Genomic DNA, 20,787 nt, shown 5'->3' on the forward strand with positions numbered 1-20,787 from the left:
ACGTGTTTCCACTGCTCCAGAGTCCAATGGCGGCGAGCTTTACATCACTCCAGCCAATGCTTGACATTGCGCATGGTGATCTTAGGCTTGTGTGCGGCTGCTCGGCTATGGAAACCCATTTCATGAACTCCCGACGAACAGCTCTTGTGCTAACGTTGCTTCCAGAGGCAGTTTGGAACTTCAGCACTCGGTCCTGTTCTGTGAGCTTGTGTGGCCTACCACTTCACGGCTGAGCTGTTGTTGCTCCTAGACGTTTCCACTTCACAATAACAGCACTTACAGTTGACCAGGGCAGAGATTTGACAAACTGAGTTGTTGGAAATGTGCCATCCTATGACGGTGCCACGTTGAAAGTCACAGCTCTTCAGTACGGGCCATTCTACTGCCAATGTTTGTCTATGAAGATTGCATGGCTGTGTGCTCAATTTTATACACGTGTGTGGCTGAAATAGCCGAATCCACTAATTTGAAGGGGTATCCACATACTTTTGGCCACATAGTGTATGTACGTAATTAAGGTTTGAGTACACATAGTACACTAAAAATACACTTAACTACAAGAGCCATAGTGCTACAGTACCGTGTACAGTACATATAAAATGACAAAGAAAGCCATAACGTATAACCAATAATTATCTTCATACAATCGTTCCCAGTACTGTTCAGCTCCTCCAAAATGTGATATCTGAGTGACCAGGGGACAGAAGGACACAGGAACAAAGGACAGTATGACGAACAGCAGCTATAAATACAGGGCTGTGAGGGGAGAGACAATCACCTGACCTGATTAATCTCTCAATTTCTGTGGTTCCATCAGGACGCCCCACAGGTAGGGAGACGTGTGTGTGTGTGTGTCTGTGTGTACTACTGATGGGATTAGGATCCAAGGGCTTCAAAGGACCAACACACACACTCAGTTGTTCATTGAGGACGAGACAGCCGTAGCTAACCTGAGGTACTCCTCTGTGTCCTGAGTTCCATCTCTACGCTATGATGGCCACTATAGTGGAGGCTGCCGTAGCACATTGCGAGAAGCTAGGATGTTGAGAGTAGAACTACACTTCTAAAGGGAGATTATAGATATGATCATATAGACCATACATACAGTACACATTCATGAGCCATTCATTGTATGTGTCATACAGGCACAGTATGTACAGAGCCTTTAGAAAGTATTCACACCCCTTGACTTTTTCCACATTTTGTTGTGTTACAGCCTGAATTTAAAATGGAGTAAATTGAGATTTTTTTGTCACAATACCCCATAATGTCAAAGTGGAATTATGTTTTCAAAATGTTTACAAAGTTATGAAAAATGAAAAGCTGAAATGTCTTGAGTCAGTAAGTATTCCACTCCTTTGTTATGGCAAGCCTAAATAAGTTCAGGAGTAAAAATGTGCTTAACAAATCACATAATAAGTTGCATGGACACACTGTGTGCAATAATAGTGTTTAACATGATTTTTGAATGACTATCTCATCTCTATACCCCACACATATAATTATCTGTAAAGTCCCTCAGTCGAGCAGTGAATTTCAAACACAGATTCAACCACAAAGACCAGGAAGGTTTTCCAATGCCTTGCAAAGAAGGGCACCTATTGGTAGATGGGTAAAAAAAAAAGCAGACATTGAATATCCCTTTTAGCATGGTGAAGTTATTAATTACACTTTGGACAGTGTATCAATGTACCCAGTCACTACAAAGATATAGGCGTCCTTTCTAAATCAGTTGCTGGAGAGGAATTAAACCGCTCAGGGATTTCACCATGAGGCCAATGCTGACTTTAAAAAACAGTTACAGAGTTTAATGGCTGTGATAGGAGAAAACGGAGGATGGATCAACAACATTGTAGTTACTCCACAATACGAACCTAATTGACAGAGTGAAAAGAAGGAAGCCTTTACAGAATAAAAATATTCCAAAACATGCATCCCAATTGCAACAAGGCACTAAAGTGATCCTGCATAAAATGTGGCAAAGCAATTCACTTTTTGTCCTGAATACAAAGTGTTGTGTGTTGTATTGGATTTGTGCCAAACATATTACTGAGTACCACTCTCCATATTTTCAAGCATAGTGGTGGCTGCATCATGTTATGGGTATGTTTGTAATCATTAAGGACTGGGGAGTTTTTCAAGATTAAAAAATAAATGTAACGGAGCTAAGCACAGGCAAAATCCTAGAGCAAAACCTTGTTCAGTCTGCTTTCCACTAGACACTGGGAAATTCATTCAACTTTCAGCAGGACAATAACCTAAAACACAAGTCCAAATCTACACTGGAGTTGCCAAATCTACACTGGAGTTACCAAGAAGACAGTGAATGTTCCGGAGTGGTCGAGTTAGTTTTGACTTAAATCTACTTGAAAATCTATGGCAAGACCTGAAAATGGTTGTTTATCAATGATCAACAACTGATTTGACAGAGCTCAACATTTTTTAAAAAGAATAATGGGCAAATGTTGCACAATCCAGTCGTGCAAAGCTCTTAGAGACTTACCCAGAATGACTCACATCTGTAATCGCTGCCAAAGGTGCTTCTACAAAGTATGGACTCAGGGGTGTGAATACTTATGTAAATGAAATAATTCTGTATTTCATTTTCAATAAATGAGCAAACATTTCTAAAAACATGTTTTCACTTTGTCATTATGGGGTATTGTGTGCAGATGGGTGAGAAAAAACATCAATTTAATCAATTTTGAATTTAGGCTGGAACAAAATGTGGAATAAGTCAAGGGGTATGAATCTTTTCTGAAGGCACTGTAGCTACAGAGAGTAAGAGAGGACACAACCTGCCGTTGGTAAGTCTGTAGGATAGAAACTGGCCAGTCTGCTGTATCGAGAGATGGATGTAATGTTGAGTTAATGATTGGCAAAGTGTTGATGTGTGTTTGTATGTGCCAATGTGTATGTGCCAATGCGTATGTGCCAATGCGTATGTGCCAATGTGTATGTGCCAATGCGTAAGTGCCAATATGTTCCAATGCGTGTGTACAGGGGCAAAGATCAGAGGGAGCAGATGGTGATGAGATGAAGAATTCACATCACTGAAAAAAAACACACGGTCTTGCTGGTTTTATCCATGTACAGTCAAACAATTTTGCAAGCCTTTTGTAAGCCTTCAGCAGAGTCCACCCCAAATCATTTTTCAACTCAGAAAACTGTTCTCCACCTTCCCCCCATTCTTCCCCCTCCTCATAACGTGCAGCTGAAAATATTAAAATAAGATCAGCTTCAATATTGCAGATAGAGTTGGGGTTCTATCAAACTAATTGTTTGCAGCATTTCTAATCCCCCTTTTATTATTATATTTTCCCCCAACCCTACCACCCTATTGATTGAAATATGATTATATACTGAGTATACAAAACATTAACAACAGGAGACAGGTTAAAGAAGGATTTTTAAGCCTTGAAACAATTGAGACATGGATTGTGTATGTGTGGCATTCAGAGAGTGAATGGGCAAGACAAAATATTGAAGTGCCTTTGAACGGGGTATGGTATTAGGTGCGAGGCGTACCGGTTTGTGTCAAGAACTGCAACGCTGCTGGGTTTTTCACGCTCAACAGTTTCCCGTACGCATCAAGAATGGTCCACCACCCAAAGGACATCCAGCCAACTTGACACAACTGTGGGAAGCATTGGAGTCAACATGGGCCAGCATCCCTGTATAACACTTTCGACACCTTGTAGAGTCCATGCCCCGACGAATTGAGGCTGTTCTGAAGGCAAAAGCGGGGTGTGCAACCAATGTTCCCTCTCATTTTTTCATCCTAATGTTTGGTATACTCAGTGTATATGATTTTATAAGATTAAAATAACTTTAGGCCTGTGCGGCACTTCATCAATATTCATAGCATTATTAACGCCAAGTCGAAATAAAACAAAACATACTTTGAGTGATTCCACAAAGACTCCCTTCTTTAGGGACCTTACTATTCCAAAATGGTGGCCAAAAATGACCAACACCCCAACCTCCTCCCTTCAACTCTCTCCTGGGACCCTGAACTTCATTCCCCACTCTAGAGTTCCATTATCCTGCCCCTGTGTGTGAATGCCACGTGCCTAGTTATTTCCATACTGCAACAGTGTGTAACATTAGCTGTGAGTGTTCATCACCACTCGTTTTATTAAATGTGAATGAGGAGCTGAGAGGCCGTGTATACCAGGGTCACACCTTGATGCACTCAGCGAGCATTAGTCAAATGACTTACAATCCTTATTGTAATGCGAACCAATGAACAACATGGAAAGATTTGTTGGACATGGTGTTCAAGAACGAACAGTTTTGTTTCAGCGTGTTTTAGAGGTGAAATGGTTTTAATTTGAAGGGTCTCTGATGTTGGGTGGTGAGAGAAAAATAAATACAATGTTTTATTGTCACACACCAGATAGGTGCAGTGAAATGTGTTGTTTTACAGAGTCAGCCATAGTAGTACAGCAGCCCTGGAGCACATTAGGTTTAAGTGCCTTGCTCAAGGGTACATCAACAGATTTTTCACCTTGTCATGAGGTCATTAGCGTGCCTTTCTCACCTAGCAGGCTCCAGTTGACAGAGTCCATTCAGAACATCACCCTAATAGTGACTATGGGACGGCCTGTCCCCGTCTTCCTAACAGGTCTTCAGGACAGGACGTCTTCCATCATCCTTATCAACATCATCATTACAGAGAAAAGGATCACAATAATACAGACTGACTGACTGGCTGGCTGACTGGCTGGTTGACTGGGCGATCATCAGTTTCGTTTGTCTCACAGGGACCACTTTCAATGTGACATAATGAAACGTGTCACCGTCATGATTAGACGATTTGGGCAGTTTTGTGTCAGAAGCTCACAGGGGTTGAAATTCAATACCCAGTGTGACGGCAGTGTGAAGATCAATCTTTTCTGCATACAGTCAATCATCAAACACCTGTCAACCTGACTCAGTCTCACAGGAAGCACCTCTTTTTCACGGTGTGTGTGTGTCTCACCTCTCATATATGAGCATGTCCTCCTCGGCAGGGAACACGGCCAGGTTGAGTCCATAGGTTTCCCTCATGGACTGTTGCAGGAAGTCCTGTGTAGGGGCAGGGGTCAAATGTTAGAGGTCAAAAGGTTAGAGCGAGGTGAGAGGTAATGGTGAGGAGTGGGATAAAAGGTGGTAAGAGAAAGGAGACAGTCATCCTGAACAACTCCGACTATACTTCCTCAAGCTCTCTCCAACTGTACTGTGCAACCGTTCAGCTTGTACCCCCCTTCCTCTAACCAGGGACCAAACCTGAGGAAAACATATCAACACATCCTTCCCTCTTGAGAAACACTAGACGTGGGAAGTGTAGTTTACTGTGGGAGGTGTGCTTTGTAGTCTGCAGGGAGTAAATAGATGGTTTTCAGTAAACAAAGCCACATAGAAAAACTACAGACTGGAACGCCTGTGATTGTCACCACAAGAGACTAGGGTGAGAATGAATACTAACAACAATAAGGATGAAGTGTACATCCATCTTCTGTCCCTACGTAACGTGGATGGTCCAGAGGTGGTTAAGTAACAGCAGTAGCCTTTGAAGCACTCTTCTGCTCTGAGGCGATGGGACAGCGCTATGTCCAACACAATGCACTTCATTTCCATTCAAAGGCTATGGATTCAGCCTGCCGCCATGGATTGTGCCCAAGAGAAGAGAGAACTGGAGGGAGGTGGAGGGATACAACCAAATACAAGATAATGAAGCTTTGCAAACACACACACACACACAGAGAGGGAATATTGAATTAGTGTGTCTAATTACACGGCAAGCACAAGGTAATGATCAGTTGTTTAAATATTTTATCAGTTTTGCATTTTCTGGCGCCACAGCAATCCATTCTCTGGGACAGGCTAGCAGGCAGCAACACGAGACACGTGTGTGTATGTGCCGACACGTGAGCTAATCGCTAACCTTCTACCCCGAAATATTCATGACCCCCTCCCTGCTACCAACTCCAGGTCCAAGAAAAGGGAGGAAAACATATAGCTGAGGGAAACATGTTATAAATCAACCCTGATGGAGAAAACAGTACTGGAGTTAATGGATATTTACAAAAATAGATATTTTATTCAATGTTTTTTGCCTCTTGTTATCAAAAGCAATCAGTGTGGCTGTTACTGGGGATGTGAGGATGAGTGAGTCTGGCTAGAAAGACTCAGGTGGGAGGGGAGAGGATGAATCAGAAAACACAAAGCAGCATGTGAATGAACATATAAACATATAGAGGTATATGGACATCTAAAAGCATGTGAATGAACATGTAAGAGAAAATAAAAGGGGTCAGCGGAGGAGGGTAATCTCTTTCTTTCTCTCTCGCTCAGTCTCTCTCTCTAGCCTGCTCTCTCCCTGGCTCCTGTCCTTTCTCGATCTCTCATCACGTGTAAACGGGCAGAGAAGAGGAGAGAGCTTACCTCTGTGGTATCTTCTGTTTAGACAGTATGAGATGGCCCTTAACCAGAACACTTCACTCAAGAATGTAAACGGAGGAAGAAATTACCCACAAGCCCTCAGCTGGCACCGGAAGCCATCTTGTGTGGCGGCCTGGCAGCACACGAAAAACAAAAACTTTATTCACCACCACCGACCTCGTCGCTACTTCACACAATGAGGGTCTAGTCGGTCAAAGAGACCCCAAACAGCATCTGGGTTACCATCGCCGCAGACAACATCAAATGTGGCACACAATAGTCTCATTATGGCAACAGATTGAGGACAATTGGGTTTTTGGGCACGGCATGACATTTTTATGGGTCCCGGTGTACGTCACTGGGCTTGGCTGTCGATTACTCTGTCTCTTTCAAGTGGCCTATTTTTCTATTTTTTACCTCTGTCCATCCATTTTATTTATGTGTTTGTTGTATTTATGTGTTTTGTTGTATGTTCCGGCAGAGTAGAATTGGCGGTCGTCATAAAACATACAGGAGGCAACCATCTGAGCGGGGAGGGCGGGCAGGAGATGGACAGAAGGTGGGAATGACCGTGGAGGACGGTTCAGTAACTGGACATGGAGAGATAAGTTGAGAGATGAGTTGAGACAAAGCTACCATAAACCTACCCAGTCTATGATTGACAAACAGAGATATCAGATATGAACTCAGCGGAAGGGGCCATTCCAAACCAACTGACCTAAAGGATGGCAGAATGTGTTGTGTTGTCTCTCTCACAGGGAAAAGTACTGTGAGCCATTAATTAATTAACTACATCCAAGTCATCCACTTCGTTAGGATGGTCAGTTCAATGCAATTCATGAGTTGGTAATTGCTCCCCATCTTCCCCAGTTAATTTCCAGACCTGAATGAGCTCCAATGGAATCTACACACATCTTACTCCCAATCTAAATAGCCCTTTTACGGTAGCACTCACATGAGGTCTTATTTCCTACCATAGTCTCTTAATGGACAGTGGTACTACCACCTGGGTACCAGTCCAACAGTATGTCTTCGTCCCAAATGGCATCCTATTGCCTTTGTAGTGCACTACTGTTGAAAAGGGCCATTGGCCTCTGGTCAAAATGGTGTGTTCTGACTGAGGCTGGCATCATAGGGCTAAAGCCCAGCTCCGCTTCTATGTTATCCTATTCAAATTCAAACCTCCATTGCCTTCCCTCAGCTCTCTCGCTTGCTCACTAAGGAGAATATTCAACCAGTCCAGTTGTCATGGCAACACAGAGAGAGACCTTGAGTCACAAGCGAGAGATGAGATCCCCTGTTTTTGTTGTGAAGTGTGTGTGTGTGTGTGTGTGTGTGTACATGAACATGGATCAGTCTCATTTATTTATTTTATTCACGCTAATATAATCATTATGCTACAAGGTGTTAGACCGGTGGATAATGTTAATGATAGAACATAATATCAGCTGCGGTGGTATGTTAGTCTTCAACATTCTGCTCTACAGTCTATAAAGCCAAACCATCCAAAACCATCAGTGTCCTGGGGAGTTCAATCAAACCATTATAAGAATTCAAACTGTGTCGTGATTAATACACTTTTGATTAGATCTTACAAAACAGATCTAATATGTAGGCCATGTTATGTTTTCTTTGAATTCATCATCTCTGAATGATTATGTGATCATTGTGATCATCTCTACGGATAGGGGTGAAATTAATGTGGCGTGGGTGGCCGCAAGTTCTCAAACAATAACTCAGAACTCTGAAAGGTCAACTCTGTGAGTGAGAGGGGGAGAGATGGTGAGTGAGAGGAGGAGAGAGGGAGACAGAGAGAGACATATGGGAGGATCGAGAGACATAGATGGGAAGGAGAGGGAATGAGAGAGGGCCAGTTAGCGAGAGAGAAACTGAGAGACAAGTAATTATGTTCTGAACAAGTGAGGAGAAACAGGAGAGCGCTACCTAACACTGAAAATCTTTTTTTTAAATTGACACAGAATGACTTTTTGATCCCGACAGCAGAACGCAGGATGAAAACACTGAAATCTTCACCTTCAGTTAGCACCTTCACTCCCAAGGTCCAGTTGGCATGTCAGCTGACATTTAACTCAGCTGGCTACCTGTGTGTGTGTCTGTCTGTCAGCGCGTTTCCCATCCCATACCTCCTGAGTGCGGAGGCTCTCCCCAGACTCAGCCAGTAGTTTGACGGGGGTGGAGCGTTGGGACACTGATCCATCATCGTCGCGGTCGTCCTCCGAGTCGTCCTCTGAGCTGCTGGAGATCTGTTCTTCGCTGGGGGGTGGGGGGGCACTGGCAGCTGTCTTCCTCTGGACCACCGTCTCCTCTTTACTGCTCTTAGCACTACACACACACACACACGCACTTACATTTTAGTCATTTAGCAGACACACTTATCCAGAGCGACTTACAATTAGTGCCTTCATCTTGCCTAACCTCTCTCTCTCTGCCCTCCCCCTACAGGAGGACAGAGGAGAGTAGAGGGAGGGCAGACAGAGAGAGTGATGTTAGGCAGGAGGACACAGGGGAGTAGGGGTAGTAGGGGGAGGGCAGAGAGAGAGACTGGGTGTAATCTAAGCTTTGTCCTCTCTCTACAACGGATGGACACAACTCCAATCTGGAAGCCTACATAACACTCCAGTAGAGAATGATACCGGACACTCAATCATTCATTCATTAAAAGGTGGTGCTTTGGTAAATAACTCAATAAACAGCCATTGACTGGCTAACAGCAATGAGTAATACATGCCCTTTTCAGGAGTTCAATATTCATACAAAAACCCAGAGTTGCTCAACAACTAGGTGTTATTGAAGGTTTTCAAGAAGGTAAAGAGGTGGTGTGTGTGTGTGTGTGTGTGTGTGTGAGAGCTCATATGAGTCAGCTAATGGAAGATGAGTGTCTTGGTTTTGGCCCATGGCTCTCAGATACACGTGTAGAGACACAGAAATATACAAATGCAAATAAACAACACCTGTGCACACACACACACACACGAGGCCACACACACACGAGGCCACACACACACACGAGCGAACAAAGAGAAGCGCACATACGAGCGCACATACACGCGAGTAGAGTACACTCACCCAATCACAGCAGATTTCCCTGTCTCCTCTGGCTTGCGCACAGTGAAGGGGCTGGGGTCAACTCCTACTGTCTTGGGCATCAACTCCCTTCACACACAGAGAGAACATAATCACCACATTATCATCCCAGGAAAAACACATCACAGTTAACCTCATCTCTGCACCCAGAACCAAATCTCTCTTGTCTCTCTGCAGCAGACATATGGTGAGTATACCAAACATTAGGAACACCTTCCAAATATTGTAGTTGCACCCCCCCCCCCCCCCCCTTTGCCCACAGAACAGCCTCAATTCGTCAGGGCATGGACTTTACAAGGTGTAAAGAGCGTTCCACAGGGATGCTGGTCCATGTTGACTCCAATGCTTCCTACAGTTGTGTCAAGTTGGCTGGATGTCCTTTGGGTGGTGAACCATTCTTGATACACACAGGAAACTGTTGAGCATGAAAAACCCAGCAGTGTTGCAGTCTTGACACACAAGTGTGCCTGGCACCTACTATCATACCCCGTTCAAAGGCCGTCTTGCCCATTCACCCTCTGAATGGCACACATACACAATCCATGTCTCAATTATCTCAGGCTTAAAAATACTTCCTTCACCTGTCTCTTCCCCTTCAATACTTTCTGAAGGCACTGTATATAATACCTTCATTGTCAATTTACAATTATATTATTTTTGCTCAGGCCAGTATTCAGACATCTCATTGTATGAAACTAAAAAGCAACATGGTTAGCTTGCCATGACCCAGTAGATATTGATGTAACTGTGTGCAGGTTCGGGTACGTACCGTGCAGAGTTGGTCATAGCTATGCAGAAGGTGTCGTCGAATGAGGTGAGTTCGTAGGGTTTAAAGAACTCTGTGTAGGTATCGATGCTCTCGTCGTAACGGTTCACTCTCCTCACCCCTACCTTCTTCATATTCTCCTCACAGGGAACTGGAAACACACACACTGATTAGGACACACATGCTAACACACACATATTAGGACACATCACACTAACATATTGTACATACGACACACGCCACGTGCTCATATCCTCATACTGTACACACAATCACACACACCGTGAAATTAGTGAAGAGTATACCATTTTTATTTATGTCGGTCATGATTTTGGCTTTGAGACAAACTTTACTTTCCATCCAGATGTGTGTGTGATTGAATAGATACCTTCATCATATGGCAGAGGCAGGTAGGATAAGATCCCCTCCGACCACCAGTAGGTATAGCTAGAGAGAAACACACAACAAGGATTAGCTAACAGCTTTCAATATGATGATAAATGTCTTAAGGGTTGTATTCTTTACCTTCACAACACCAATGAATACCGTACTTCCATAACCCAGATATGAAACTAGGATTCAGCTCGACAACAGCCTAACAACTAATACAACATCGCTTTTACTCAATGAAGTCCAATTTGTGCAAATAAATACAGCAATTATAGGGAGTTGTGTGGCTGGTTAAGAGGAAAAGGACTGTCTGACTGCAGATTTGATTTCTTATGATAATAACGGAGCCATCTTGGCCTTTGTAACTGAATGATGGAGTGGCCACAGCAATCTGGGTCTGTCATTATGACAGCAGCACAACCACAAAGGAGGCAGCCAGCCCAGCATGAAGACAGATCTGGGTCAGAACATACGAGAAGAAAAAGGGAAAAGGGGAGAGAGAGACAGAGACAGAGACAGAGAGAGAGACAGAGAGACAAGAGCTCAGCTACCCGACCCCAGCCAGACGGGCCCCGACATTATACATCAGGTTAGGGTCGTGTAGGGTCTGTTTCTTCATCAATTACTAGGGTACGGGTAGAGCTCGGGTATCACTAAATTGATCACTAACATTTTGAAGCTGAGCCATAGTCATATCTGACTAAGATCATAGCATGGTGTCAGAAGTGCTTCAACCTCGTCAAATATAAGACAGGAGAGATTATTTAACAGAAAATAATAATGTTCCTTGAGCTGTCTGAGTTTAGAATGATGAAAAGTAGCTAACAGCTAACTGCTCTCATGTCTCTTCATTGAGCAGAGCAGCCCAAGAGGAGCCATTGCTATGGACACTCAAGACTCCGAGCCGCCATGAGCAGAGCGCATGCAGAGTGAGCAGCGCTCAGGGAGCGAGTGACAGACAGAGAGGAGCAGCTAATGGATTTACTAATGGAGGAAGTTATTTCTGATTTCGGGCAGGGCCTTAAATTTGGCAATCAGGCCTGGGTAGGGTAGGGCCTGAACATTGCGGGCATGGGAAGGGGTCGGCTGAAAATTCATGCCTGTGCAGGGCTCTAAGAGCGAGAGGGAGCGAGGTGGTGGAGAGGGCGTTAAATAAAAAAATTAAGAATGAGAGAGAGAGCGAGCGGGCGGGCGGGCGCGAGAGAGAGGTACCAATAGAAAGAAAGAGATGGAGAAGAGAGACAGTTTATTATAACACATTTTAAAGAAAGGCACAGCAGTGGGGTCAAATATGGGTAAGAACCAGGAGAAAAGCAAAAAGACGAGAGAGAGAGAGAGAGAGAGAGAGAGAGAGAGAGAGAGAGAGAGAGAGAGAGACAGAGAGACAGAGAGACAGAGAGACAGAGAAAGAGAGAGAGAGAGAGAGAGAGAGAGAGAGACAGAGAGACAGAGAGACAGAGAGACAGAGAAAGAGACAGAGAGAGAGACAGAGAGAGAGACAGAGAGACAGAGAGAGAGACAGAGAGACAGAGAGACAGAGAGAGAGACAGAGAGACAGAGAGAGAGAGACAGAGAGAGAGAGACAGAGACAGAAGACGAAGGTGATAAAGAGTGAGAGAAAAGACAGTGGGATGGAGGCTGGGGTTACAGTGAGGGTAAGTGGGGGGGAGATAACTGTCTCCTGCTAGCACACAGTAGAGGAGATAGACAGCTGAGGCAGCCATAACTTACAGTATTGAAAAGAGATTAAACATTTGCCCTCTCCTTGCTGTGAATAAAACCTCTCTAGACTCAACACAGCATGTGTAAAGTGATCCTTTGTCCGGTCAGAAACTCACGTACAGTGGTGGTGGTGGGGACAGAGCTTTCTTTCTACACAGAGGTAAATGTATGCACTCACGTTCGCTCTCAGGCAACACACACACACACTCAGACAAGCTTGGACACACACACTGCTGTTCTGCAGGTAAGCCCTCTGCTGTAAAAGCTGTTACAGAAACACAGGTGCAGCTGGTAATCTTGTCTAAGTGATCTCCCACCAGGCATTTCAGTGTGTGTGTGTGTACGCATCTGCCGTGGTGTGTGTGTGTGTGTGTTATAAAAACAAGGAGTCGCACACTCCATATGTATAACCTCCCAGTAATGTATTAGGTACCTGCGCCTGTCGTGGGCCAGTGCCATAGAGTTCCTCTGGTGCAGGTAGAAGTCAGTGGGCAGCTCCCAGAGGTGAGGCTTAGACTCTGACGGCTGGTACACCTGCAGAAACAGGTTGATGGCATCCTGCCGGTCTGCATCTGAGACCGAGCGAGAGAGCGTCATAGAGAGACAGAAGAAGAGAGAGAGAGGAGACGATAAGCACAAGACCGAGGTGTAACAGGAAGTAAATGTATCCTCTGTCCACATCACTAAGGAATTAACACGGCCCACACAGTTGTGAAGACGGCACGACAGTGCCTCTTCCCCCTCAGGAGGCTGAAAAGATTTGGCATGGGCCCTCAGATCCTCAAAAAGTTATACGGCTGCACCATTGAGAGCATCTTGACTGTCTGCATCACCGCTTGGTATGGCAACTGCAAGGCACCCGACCGCAAGGCGCTACAGAAGGTGGTCAATACGGCCCAGTACATCACTGGGGCCGAGCTCCCTGCCATCCAGGATCTCTATACCAAGCAGTGTTAGAGGAAGGCCCAAAAAATGGTCAGACTGCAGCCACCGAAGCCATTGACTGTTCTCTCTGCTACCGCACGGCAAGCGGTACCAATGGACCAAGTCTGGAACCAACAGGACCCTGAACAGCTTCTACCCCAAGCCATAAGATTGCTAAACAAGACTGCTAAATAGCTAATCAGATGGCTACCCACTGCTGCTACTGTCTATTATCTATCTTGTTGCCTAGTCACTACTATTTCTATTGTTATTACAACTCTGCGTTGTTAAAAAAGTACCCGTAAGTAAGCATTTCACTGTTAGTCTACGCCTGTGACAAATAACATTTGATTTGTAAATGTTCTATAGTAACAGGGAGGAAATGTTCTATAGAAACAGGGAGGAAATGTTCTATAGTAACAGGGAGGAAATGTTCTATAGTAACAGGGAGGAAATGTTCTATAGTAACAGGGAGGAAATGTTCTATAGTAACAGGGAGGAAATGTGCTATAGTAACAGGGAGGAAATGTTCTATAGTAACAGGGAGGAAATGTTCTATAGTAACAGGGAGGAAATGTTCTATAGTAACAGGGAGGAAATGTTCTATAGTAACAGGGAGGAAATGTTCTATAGTTTATGTTTTATGTTTTTGTCATTTAGCAGACGCTCTTATCCAGAGCGACTTACAGGAGCACTATAGTAACAGGGAGGAAATGTTCTATAGTAACAGGGAGGAAATGTTCTATAGTAACAGGGAGGAAATGTTCTATAGTAACAGGGAGGAAATGTTCTATAGTAACAGGGAGGAAATGTTCTATAGTAACAGGGAGGAAATGTTCTATAGTAACAGGGAGGAAATGTTCTATAGTAACAGGGAGGAAATGTTCTATAGTAACAGGGAGGAAATGTTCTATAGTAACAGGGAGGAAATGTTCTATAGTAACAGGGAGGAAATGTTCTATAGTAACAGGGAGGAAATGTTCTATAGTAACAGGAAGGAAATGTTCTATAGTAACAGGGAGGAAATGTTCTATAGTAACAGGGAGGAAATGTTCTATAGTAACAGGGAGGAAATGTTCTATAGTAACAGGGAGGAAATGTTCTATAGTAACAGGGAGGAAATGTTCTATAGTAACAGGGAGGAAATGTTCTATAGTAACAGGGAGGAAATGTTCTATAGTAACAGGGAGGAAATGTTCTATAGTAACAGGAAGGAAATGATCTATAGTAACAGGAAGTAATTGTTCTATAGTGTTGGTCAGTTGAGCCTCTGCTGTGGTCAGTTGGCTCAGTGTCGACCTTAAATCAGATCAAGGACTTTAAGGTGCCCACACGGTCATTTTGGAGTCAGATAAAATGGAAGAGTAGGATAGAAAGAGAGAGAAAAGGAAGATGTATCATCTAATCCAACTATATGTACATTAAAGGCTCCAGGGACTCCTGTGATGAATGCATCACTGAGGGGAAAACATCATTAAAACCAGAATGTTTGTGGGTGTGGAAGATGGGTGATGCAGAGATCATCTTTTGGTTGTCTGTGTGTCATGTGTTGTACCATGTTGTGGTGACGCGTGGTGTGATTGGTTAAGTTTCTACACCTCCCTCTATGCTGCGCAGCCACGTGCTAACGCACTTAAGGGCCAAGGTGGGTAATTAGCCGCAAAACGAGGGTGATTATGAGCAATTACAGGCTCTTTTTCTCTCGCTCTCTCCCTGGTAATTTCTAGAGGTAATTTCCATCATATTCAATGAATAAATCAGGAGGTAGGCGTTAATGTCAAACAATGGAGGAATACACGCAGCCACAAACGTCAAGGATAATTTTTTTTATTTATTTTTATTTTGGTGTGCGTGATCGGTGTGTGCTAATTGTACATGGGAGGCAGGTTAGTGTGTGTGTGTGTGTTAGAGCTTGTGTTCTTTTAATTCAACACTAATGTTTCTCTGTTCTGTACATCCTCTACAGATGTAATTGATTACGCATGTAGAATGTGATGTCAATGCTATTCCTGTCCTTCTCAAAACAACAGTTATTTAAAAGTATAAAAATGAGAAAGGGGTGACCGCTCAAGGGAAAAACTTGGCAAAACTGTTGTGGAGCTGGTGTGTGTGTGTATGGTCTCCATCATGAAACATTATATATTTAGTCAAGGACCCTATGACATCATAGACAGGTGAGCTCCAAAGCTCACATCCGGCCAAAAGTTTGACATGACCTTGAGAGTCAGTGAGGGAAGAGTAATATTGGTGCAATGACTAAATCAAAACATTAGCCTTGCCTGTGTGACTGAAATCACACACCGTCTCTGACCCACACAAACATCCTGTATTGTCAGGGACAGTGTGAGAGGAGAGGAGGAGGGATGATGAGGGGAGGAAAAGAAGAAAGGATAAGAGGAACCCAGATGAAGAAATGTGTTGCAGTGAAACCACCCATTTTGCATCTTGTCACATGCTTCAGTCACCACTGACAGGTGCACATGTACAAGGCTGTACATCCATTACATCAGTTTCCAAGAAAGACACCTGAAGTTTTAAAACCATTTACAAGGCAGAATGTCCCTGGGGCTTTATACCGGTTCTATTAAAAAGTTGCCTAAGGACTAAAGGTAACATGGAACGAAGTTGACTACAAATAACGTTACCAATGTCTTTGTTATGCAACTGTTGCAAACCAAGGATAAAAAGAATGTGAAAACCGAGATGACCGCATTAAAAGATAACAGTATAGACAACAGTATAGACTACATGCCTATATATTTCAATCAATCACATTGAAATCAATTTCATGTTAATTCAACTGAGTTCTATTTTGCTAATTGTAGGCTACGGTCTGAAATTTTGCCTCAATATATTTCATGATGTGTAACGTGCACATTTTTATAGGGTAATTATAGGGTAATGCTTCTAAGCATTAGAATAAGCCTAATTCTCCTAATGTTAAGGTAGGCTAAGACTTTAATGGAGAAAGCTGATCCGAGAGCAGCGCTGCTCGTCTTTCGATCCTAACAGTATTGACACATGCCTCAACGACGCACTTAGCACATGTTCTCTCTGCGTGGTGTTTTGGGAAACGCATGTTACATCTTCGGCGGTTGTAGGAACGATGCATCGGAAAGTATTCAGACCCCTTGACTTTTTCCACTTTGTTACATTACAGCCTTATTCTAAAATTGATTAAATTGTTTTTTTCCCCCTCATAAATCTACACACAATACCCCATAATGACAAAGCAAAAACAGGTTTTTAGCTACAAGCTTGGCACACCTGTATTTGGGGAGTTTCTCCCATTCTTCTCTGCAGATCCTCTCAAGCTCTGTCAGGTTGGATGGGGAGCGTCGTCGCACAGCTATTTTCAGGTCTCTTCAGAGATGTTAGATCGGGTTCAAGTCCGGGCTCTGTGCTGGGTCACTCATGGACATTCAGAGACTTGTCCTGAAGCCACTCCTGTGTTGTCTTGGCTGTGTGTTTAGGGTCTTTGTCCTGTAGGAAGATTAACCTTTGCACCAGTCTGAGGTCCTGAGTGCTCTGCAGCAGGTTTTCATCAAGGATCTTTGTACTTTGCTCCGTTCATCCTTCCCTCAATCCTGACTAGTCTTCCAGTCCCTGCCACTGAAAAAAATCCCCACAGCATGATTCTGTCACCACCATGCTTCACCGTAGGGATGGTGCCAGATTTCCTCCAGACATGACGCTTGGCATTCAGGCCAATGACTTCAATCTTGGTTTCATCAGACCAGAGAATCTTGTTTCTCATGATCAGAGTCCTTTAGGTGCCTTTTGGCAAACTCCAAGCAGGCTGTCATGTGCCTTTTACTGAGGAGTGGCTTCCGTCTGGCCGTTCTACCATAAAGGCCTGATTGGTGGAGTGCTGCAGAGATGGTTGTCCTTCTGGAAGGTTCTCCAATCTCTACAGAGGAACTCTGGAGCTCTGGTAGAGTGGTCACCTCCCTGACCAAACCCTTCTCCCCCGATTGCTCAGTTTTGCCGGGCGGCCAGCTCTAGGAAGAGTCTTGGTGGTTCCAAACTTATTCCATTTAAAAATTATGGAGGCCACTGTGTTCTTGGGGACCTTCAATGCTGCAGAAATGTTTTGGTACCCTTCCCCAGATCTGTGCCTTGACACAATCCTGTCTCGGAGCTCTACAGACAATTCCTGTCCAATCAATTGAATTTACCACAGGTGGACTCCAATCAAGTTGTAGAAACATCTCAAGGATGATCAATGGAAACAGGATGAACCTGAGCTCAATTTCGAGTCAAAGCAAAGGGACTGAATACTTATGTAAATAAGGTATTTCTGCTTTTTATTTTTAATACATTTGCAAAAATGTAAAAAAAAAATCTGTTTTCGCTTTGTCATTATGGGGTATTGTGTGTAGATTGATGAGGATTTTTATTTATTTAATCCATTTTAGAATAAGGTTGTAACGTAACAAAATGTGGAAAGTCAAGGGGTCTGAATACTTTCCGAATGCACTGAGTGTACTTCAGCCAGAAGAAAAGTTGTGCCGCCTAGAACAGATTGAATTGCAGACGTTTTGGGCAGTAATAATGTTCCAACATTCAACTCGGACACGATACTGTACAGACTAAGCTAAGAACATGTACCAACTCGTTCTCTCTCTCTTGGATGTCAGTTAAAGTCCAATCTTCTTTGAACATCTTGCCATAAATTTAAGGAGAGAAAGTAAAATAAACAAGAGTACGCCTATGAATGAATAAAACCCCTCAATTACAGTTTTGAAAAAAGATATAGTTCATAAGAGTCTAATAGGGAGACAGAATGTTCTGGGTTGAGAGGGGGAGGGGAGAGATGCTAAAGTAAGAAAACCCAAATTAGAGTTGATTTTGCATTCGTAATGGCAACGAGGGTCGTCTCAACACAGTAACATAATAGGAAAAGGAAATGCAATAATGGGAAATGAGCAGTGTGACAGTCTGTCGTGATCCCATCCTCAGTATGGCCTTTTCACTGCTTTTCTTTTCTCTCCATCTTTTCAGGACCTGAGTGCTGTGAGGGTAAAGCGTAAATCACACGTAGTCGGTGTGTTCAAAGCGTAAATCATAGTCCACAGACGAGTGCTCTGAGGGTAAAGCGTAAATCATAGTCCACAGACAAGTGCTCTGAGGGTAAAGCGTAAATCATAGTCCACAGACGCTAAAACGCGTTAGTCCGGCGTCCCATTGTGACATAGCTACGTGGCCCGAACGCGCACCTCCCCACAATTACCAAACAACGTGGCTCCAGTACGTGTCCTCTATTCATTTGAATGTGTTGACAGTTGGAGAAATAGTATGTGGATACCCCTTCGAATTAGTGGATTCGGCTATTTCAGCCACACCCGTTATTGACAGATGTATAAAATCGAGCACACAGCCATGCATCGCCATAGACAAACATTGGCAGTAGAATGGCCTGTACTGCAGAGCTCAGTGACTTTTAACGTGGCACCGTCATAGGATGCCACCTTTCCAACAAGTCAGTTCGTCAAATTTCTGCCCTGCTAGAGCTGCCCCAGTCAACTGTAAGTGCTGTTATTGTGAAGTGGAAACGTCTAGGAGCAACAACGGCTCAGCCGCGAAGTGGCAGGCCACACAAGCTCACAGAACGGGACCACAGAGTGCTGAAGCGCGTAAAAACCGAGCAACACTCACTACAGAGTTCCAAACTGCCTCTGGAAGCAACATCAGCACAATAACTGTTTGTCGGGAGCTTCATGAAATGGGTTTCCATGGCCGAACAGCCGCACACAAACCTAAGATCACCATGCGCAATGCCAAGCGTCGGCTGGAGTGGTGTAAAGCTCACCGCCATTGAACTCCGGAGCAGTGGAAACGCGTTCTCTGGAGTGATGAATCACGCTTCACTATCTGGCAGACCGACTGACGAATCTGAGTTTGGCGGATGCCAGGAGAACGCTACCTGCCCCAATGCATAGTGCCAACTGTAAAGTTTGGTGGAGGAGGAATAATGGTCTGGGGCTGTTTTTTATGGTTCGGGCTAGGGCCTTTAGTTCCAGTGAAGGGAAATCTTAACGCTACAGCATACAATGACATTCAGCATACAATGACATTCTGTGCTTCCAACGTTGTGGCAACAGTTTGACAATGCCCCCGTGCACAAAGCGAGGTCCATACAGAAACGGTTTGTCGAGATCGGTGTGGAAGAACTTGACTGGCCTGCAGAGCCCTGACCTCAACCCCATCGAACACCTTTGGGATGAATTGGAACACCGACTGCGAGCCAGGCCTAGTCACATGACCTCACTAATGCTCTAGTCCCCACAGCAATGTTCCAACAGCTAGTTGAAAGCCTTCCCAGAAGAGTGGAGGCTGTTATAGCAGCAAAGGGGGGACCAACTCCATATTAATGCCCATGATTTTGGAATGAGATGTTGGACAAGCATACTTTTGGCCATGTGGTGTAGCTTGAGCTGCAGTGAGAATTCGAAAAGTATTAATGCCAACGGTCCAATATTCTAGAACACTGCTGTGCATACACGTTTTGAACTATGATAGATGCTTAAGGGTGGGAGAAGAGTCAGCTCTGTACTAACCATCAGGCATAGATGACACTTAGTCTAAGTGTTACTGGCCAATCAAAATGATCCTGTATCTCTATTAGTCTGATGACAGATGTTGGTTGGTGCAGTGAGAGCAGGGTGTGTGAGGACAGAGGAAGACAGGTAACTGGGTCAAGGACTCTTTGACTCACCACTCGACATCACACACGGCGAGGTTGCAATTGACTTCTGCAGCCCAAAGAGGAGAGAAGAGGAGTTTCTAGTGTCGACTCTTGAAACGCTCTACTCAAACCCAAAAGGGTTAGTGGGTTTAGTGTGGAACGTTAGCGTGGAACGTTAGTGTGGAAGGTGCTAACACACACAGACACACACAAGCTAACTTACGAATGCCTGGCCTCAACACTGGGACATCAAACTGATTTCCACTCCAACTCAGCAGAAGGACGAGTTAGTGGCCCCTCATCCTCTCACAGGCCCCTGATCCCCTCTTTTCTCCCACTCACTCCATCTCAGGCCAATGATCCCCTCTTTTCTCCCACTCACTCCATCTCAGGCCAATGATCCCCTCTTTTCTCCCACTCACTCCATCTCAGGCCCCTGATCCCCTCTTTTCTCCCACTCACTCCATCTCAGGCCAATGATCCCCTCTTTTCTCCCACTCACTCCATCACAGCCAGGCCCCAGCAGATCTCCTTGTGGATATCTTATATGGACCCTGGGGTTCTGGTGCATGTCACTTCTGAACACTAATAACAATGAGGAGAGTTTCAACCTGAACTAGAGAACAGTTAAAGTTGCATTACCACCACAATCAGATGACTGTGTGTGTGTGTGTGTATGCACGTGTGTGTGTGTGCATGCGTGTGTGTGTAGTCAACGCAACAAGGTCAATTACATCAACCCAGGGAGGCACAGACGTTTTCATAT

General features: G+C 44.3%; 1 protein-coding gene across 1 annotated transcript in view; it reads right to left on the reverse strand.

Moving 5' to 3' along the window:
- Positions 1-20,787, reverse strand: part of fig4a (FIG4 phosphoinositide 5-phosphatase a) — an 83,119-nt gene that overhangs the window by 12,606 nt on the left and 49,726 nt on the right. Inside the window, exons 17-22 of the mRNA XM_084192312.1 lie at positions 12,843-12,981; positions 10,686-10,744; positions 10,301-10,448; positions 9,514-9,600; positions 8,571-8,769; positions 4,985-5,070 (exon numbers count right to left, since the gene is read on the reverse strand). Coding sequence (XP_084048438.1) covers positions 4,985-5,070; positions 8,571-8,769; positions 9,514-9,600; positions 10,301-10,448; positions 10,686-10,744; positions 12,843-12,981 — 718 coding nt within the window. The remainder of the gene's footprint in view (positions 1-4,984; positions 5,071-8,570; positions 8,770-9,513; positions 9,601-10,300; positions 10,449-10,685; positions 10,745-12,842; positions 12,982-20,787) is intronic.

Source organism: Coregonus lavaretus, assembly GCF_964263955.1.
Source record: "Coregonus lavaretus genome assembly, contig: HAP1_SCAFFOLD_2002, whole genome shotgun sequence".
Lineage (NCBI taxonomy): Eukaryota > Metazoa > Chordata > Actinopteri > Salmoniformes > Salmonidae > Coregonus > Coregonus lavaretus.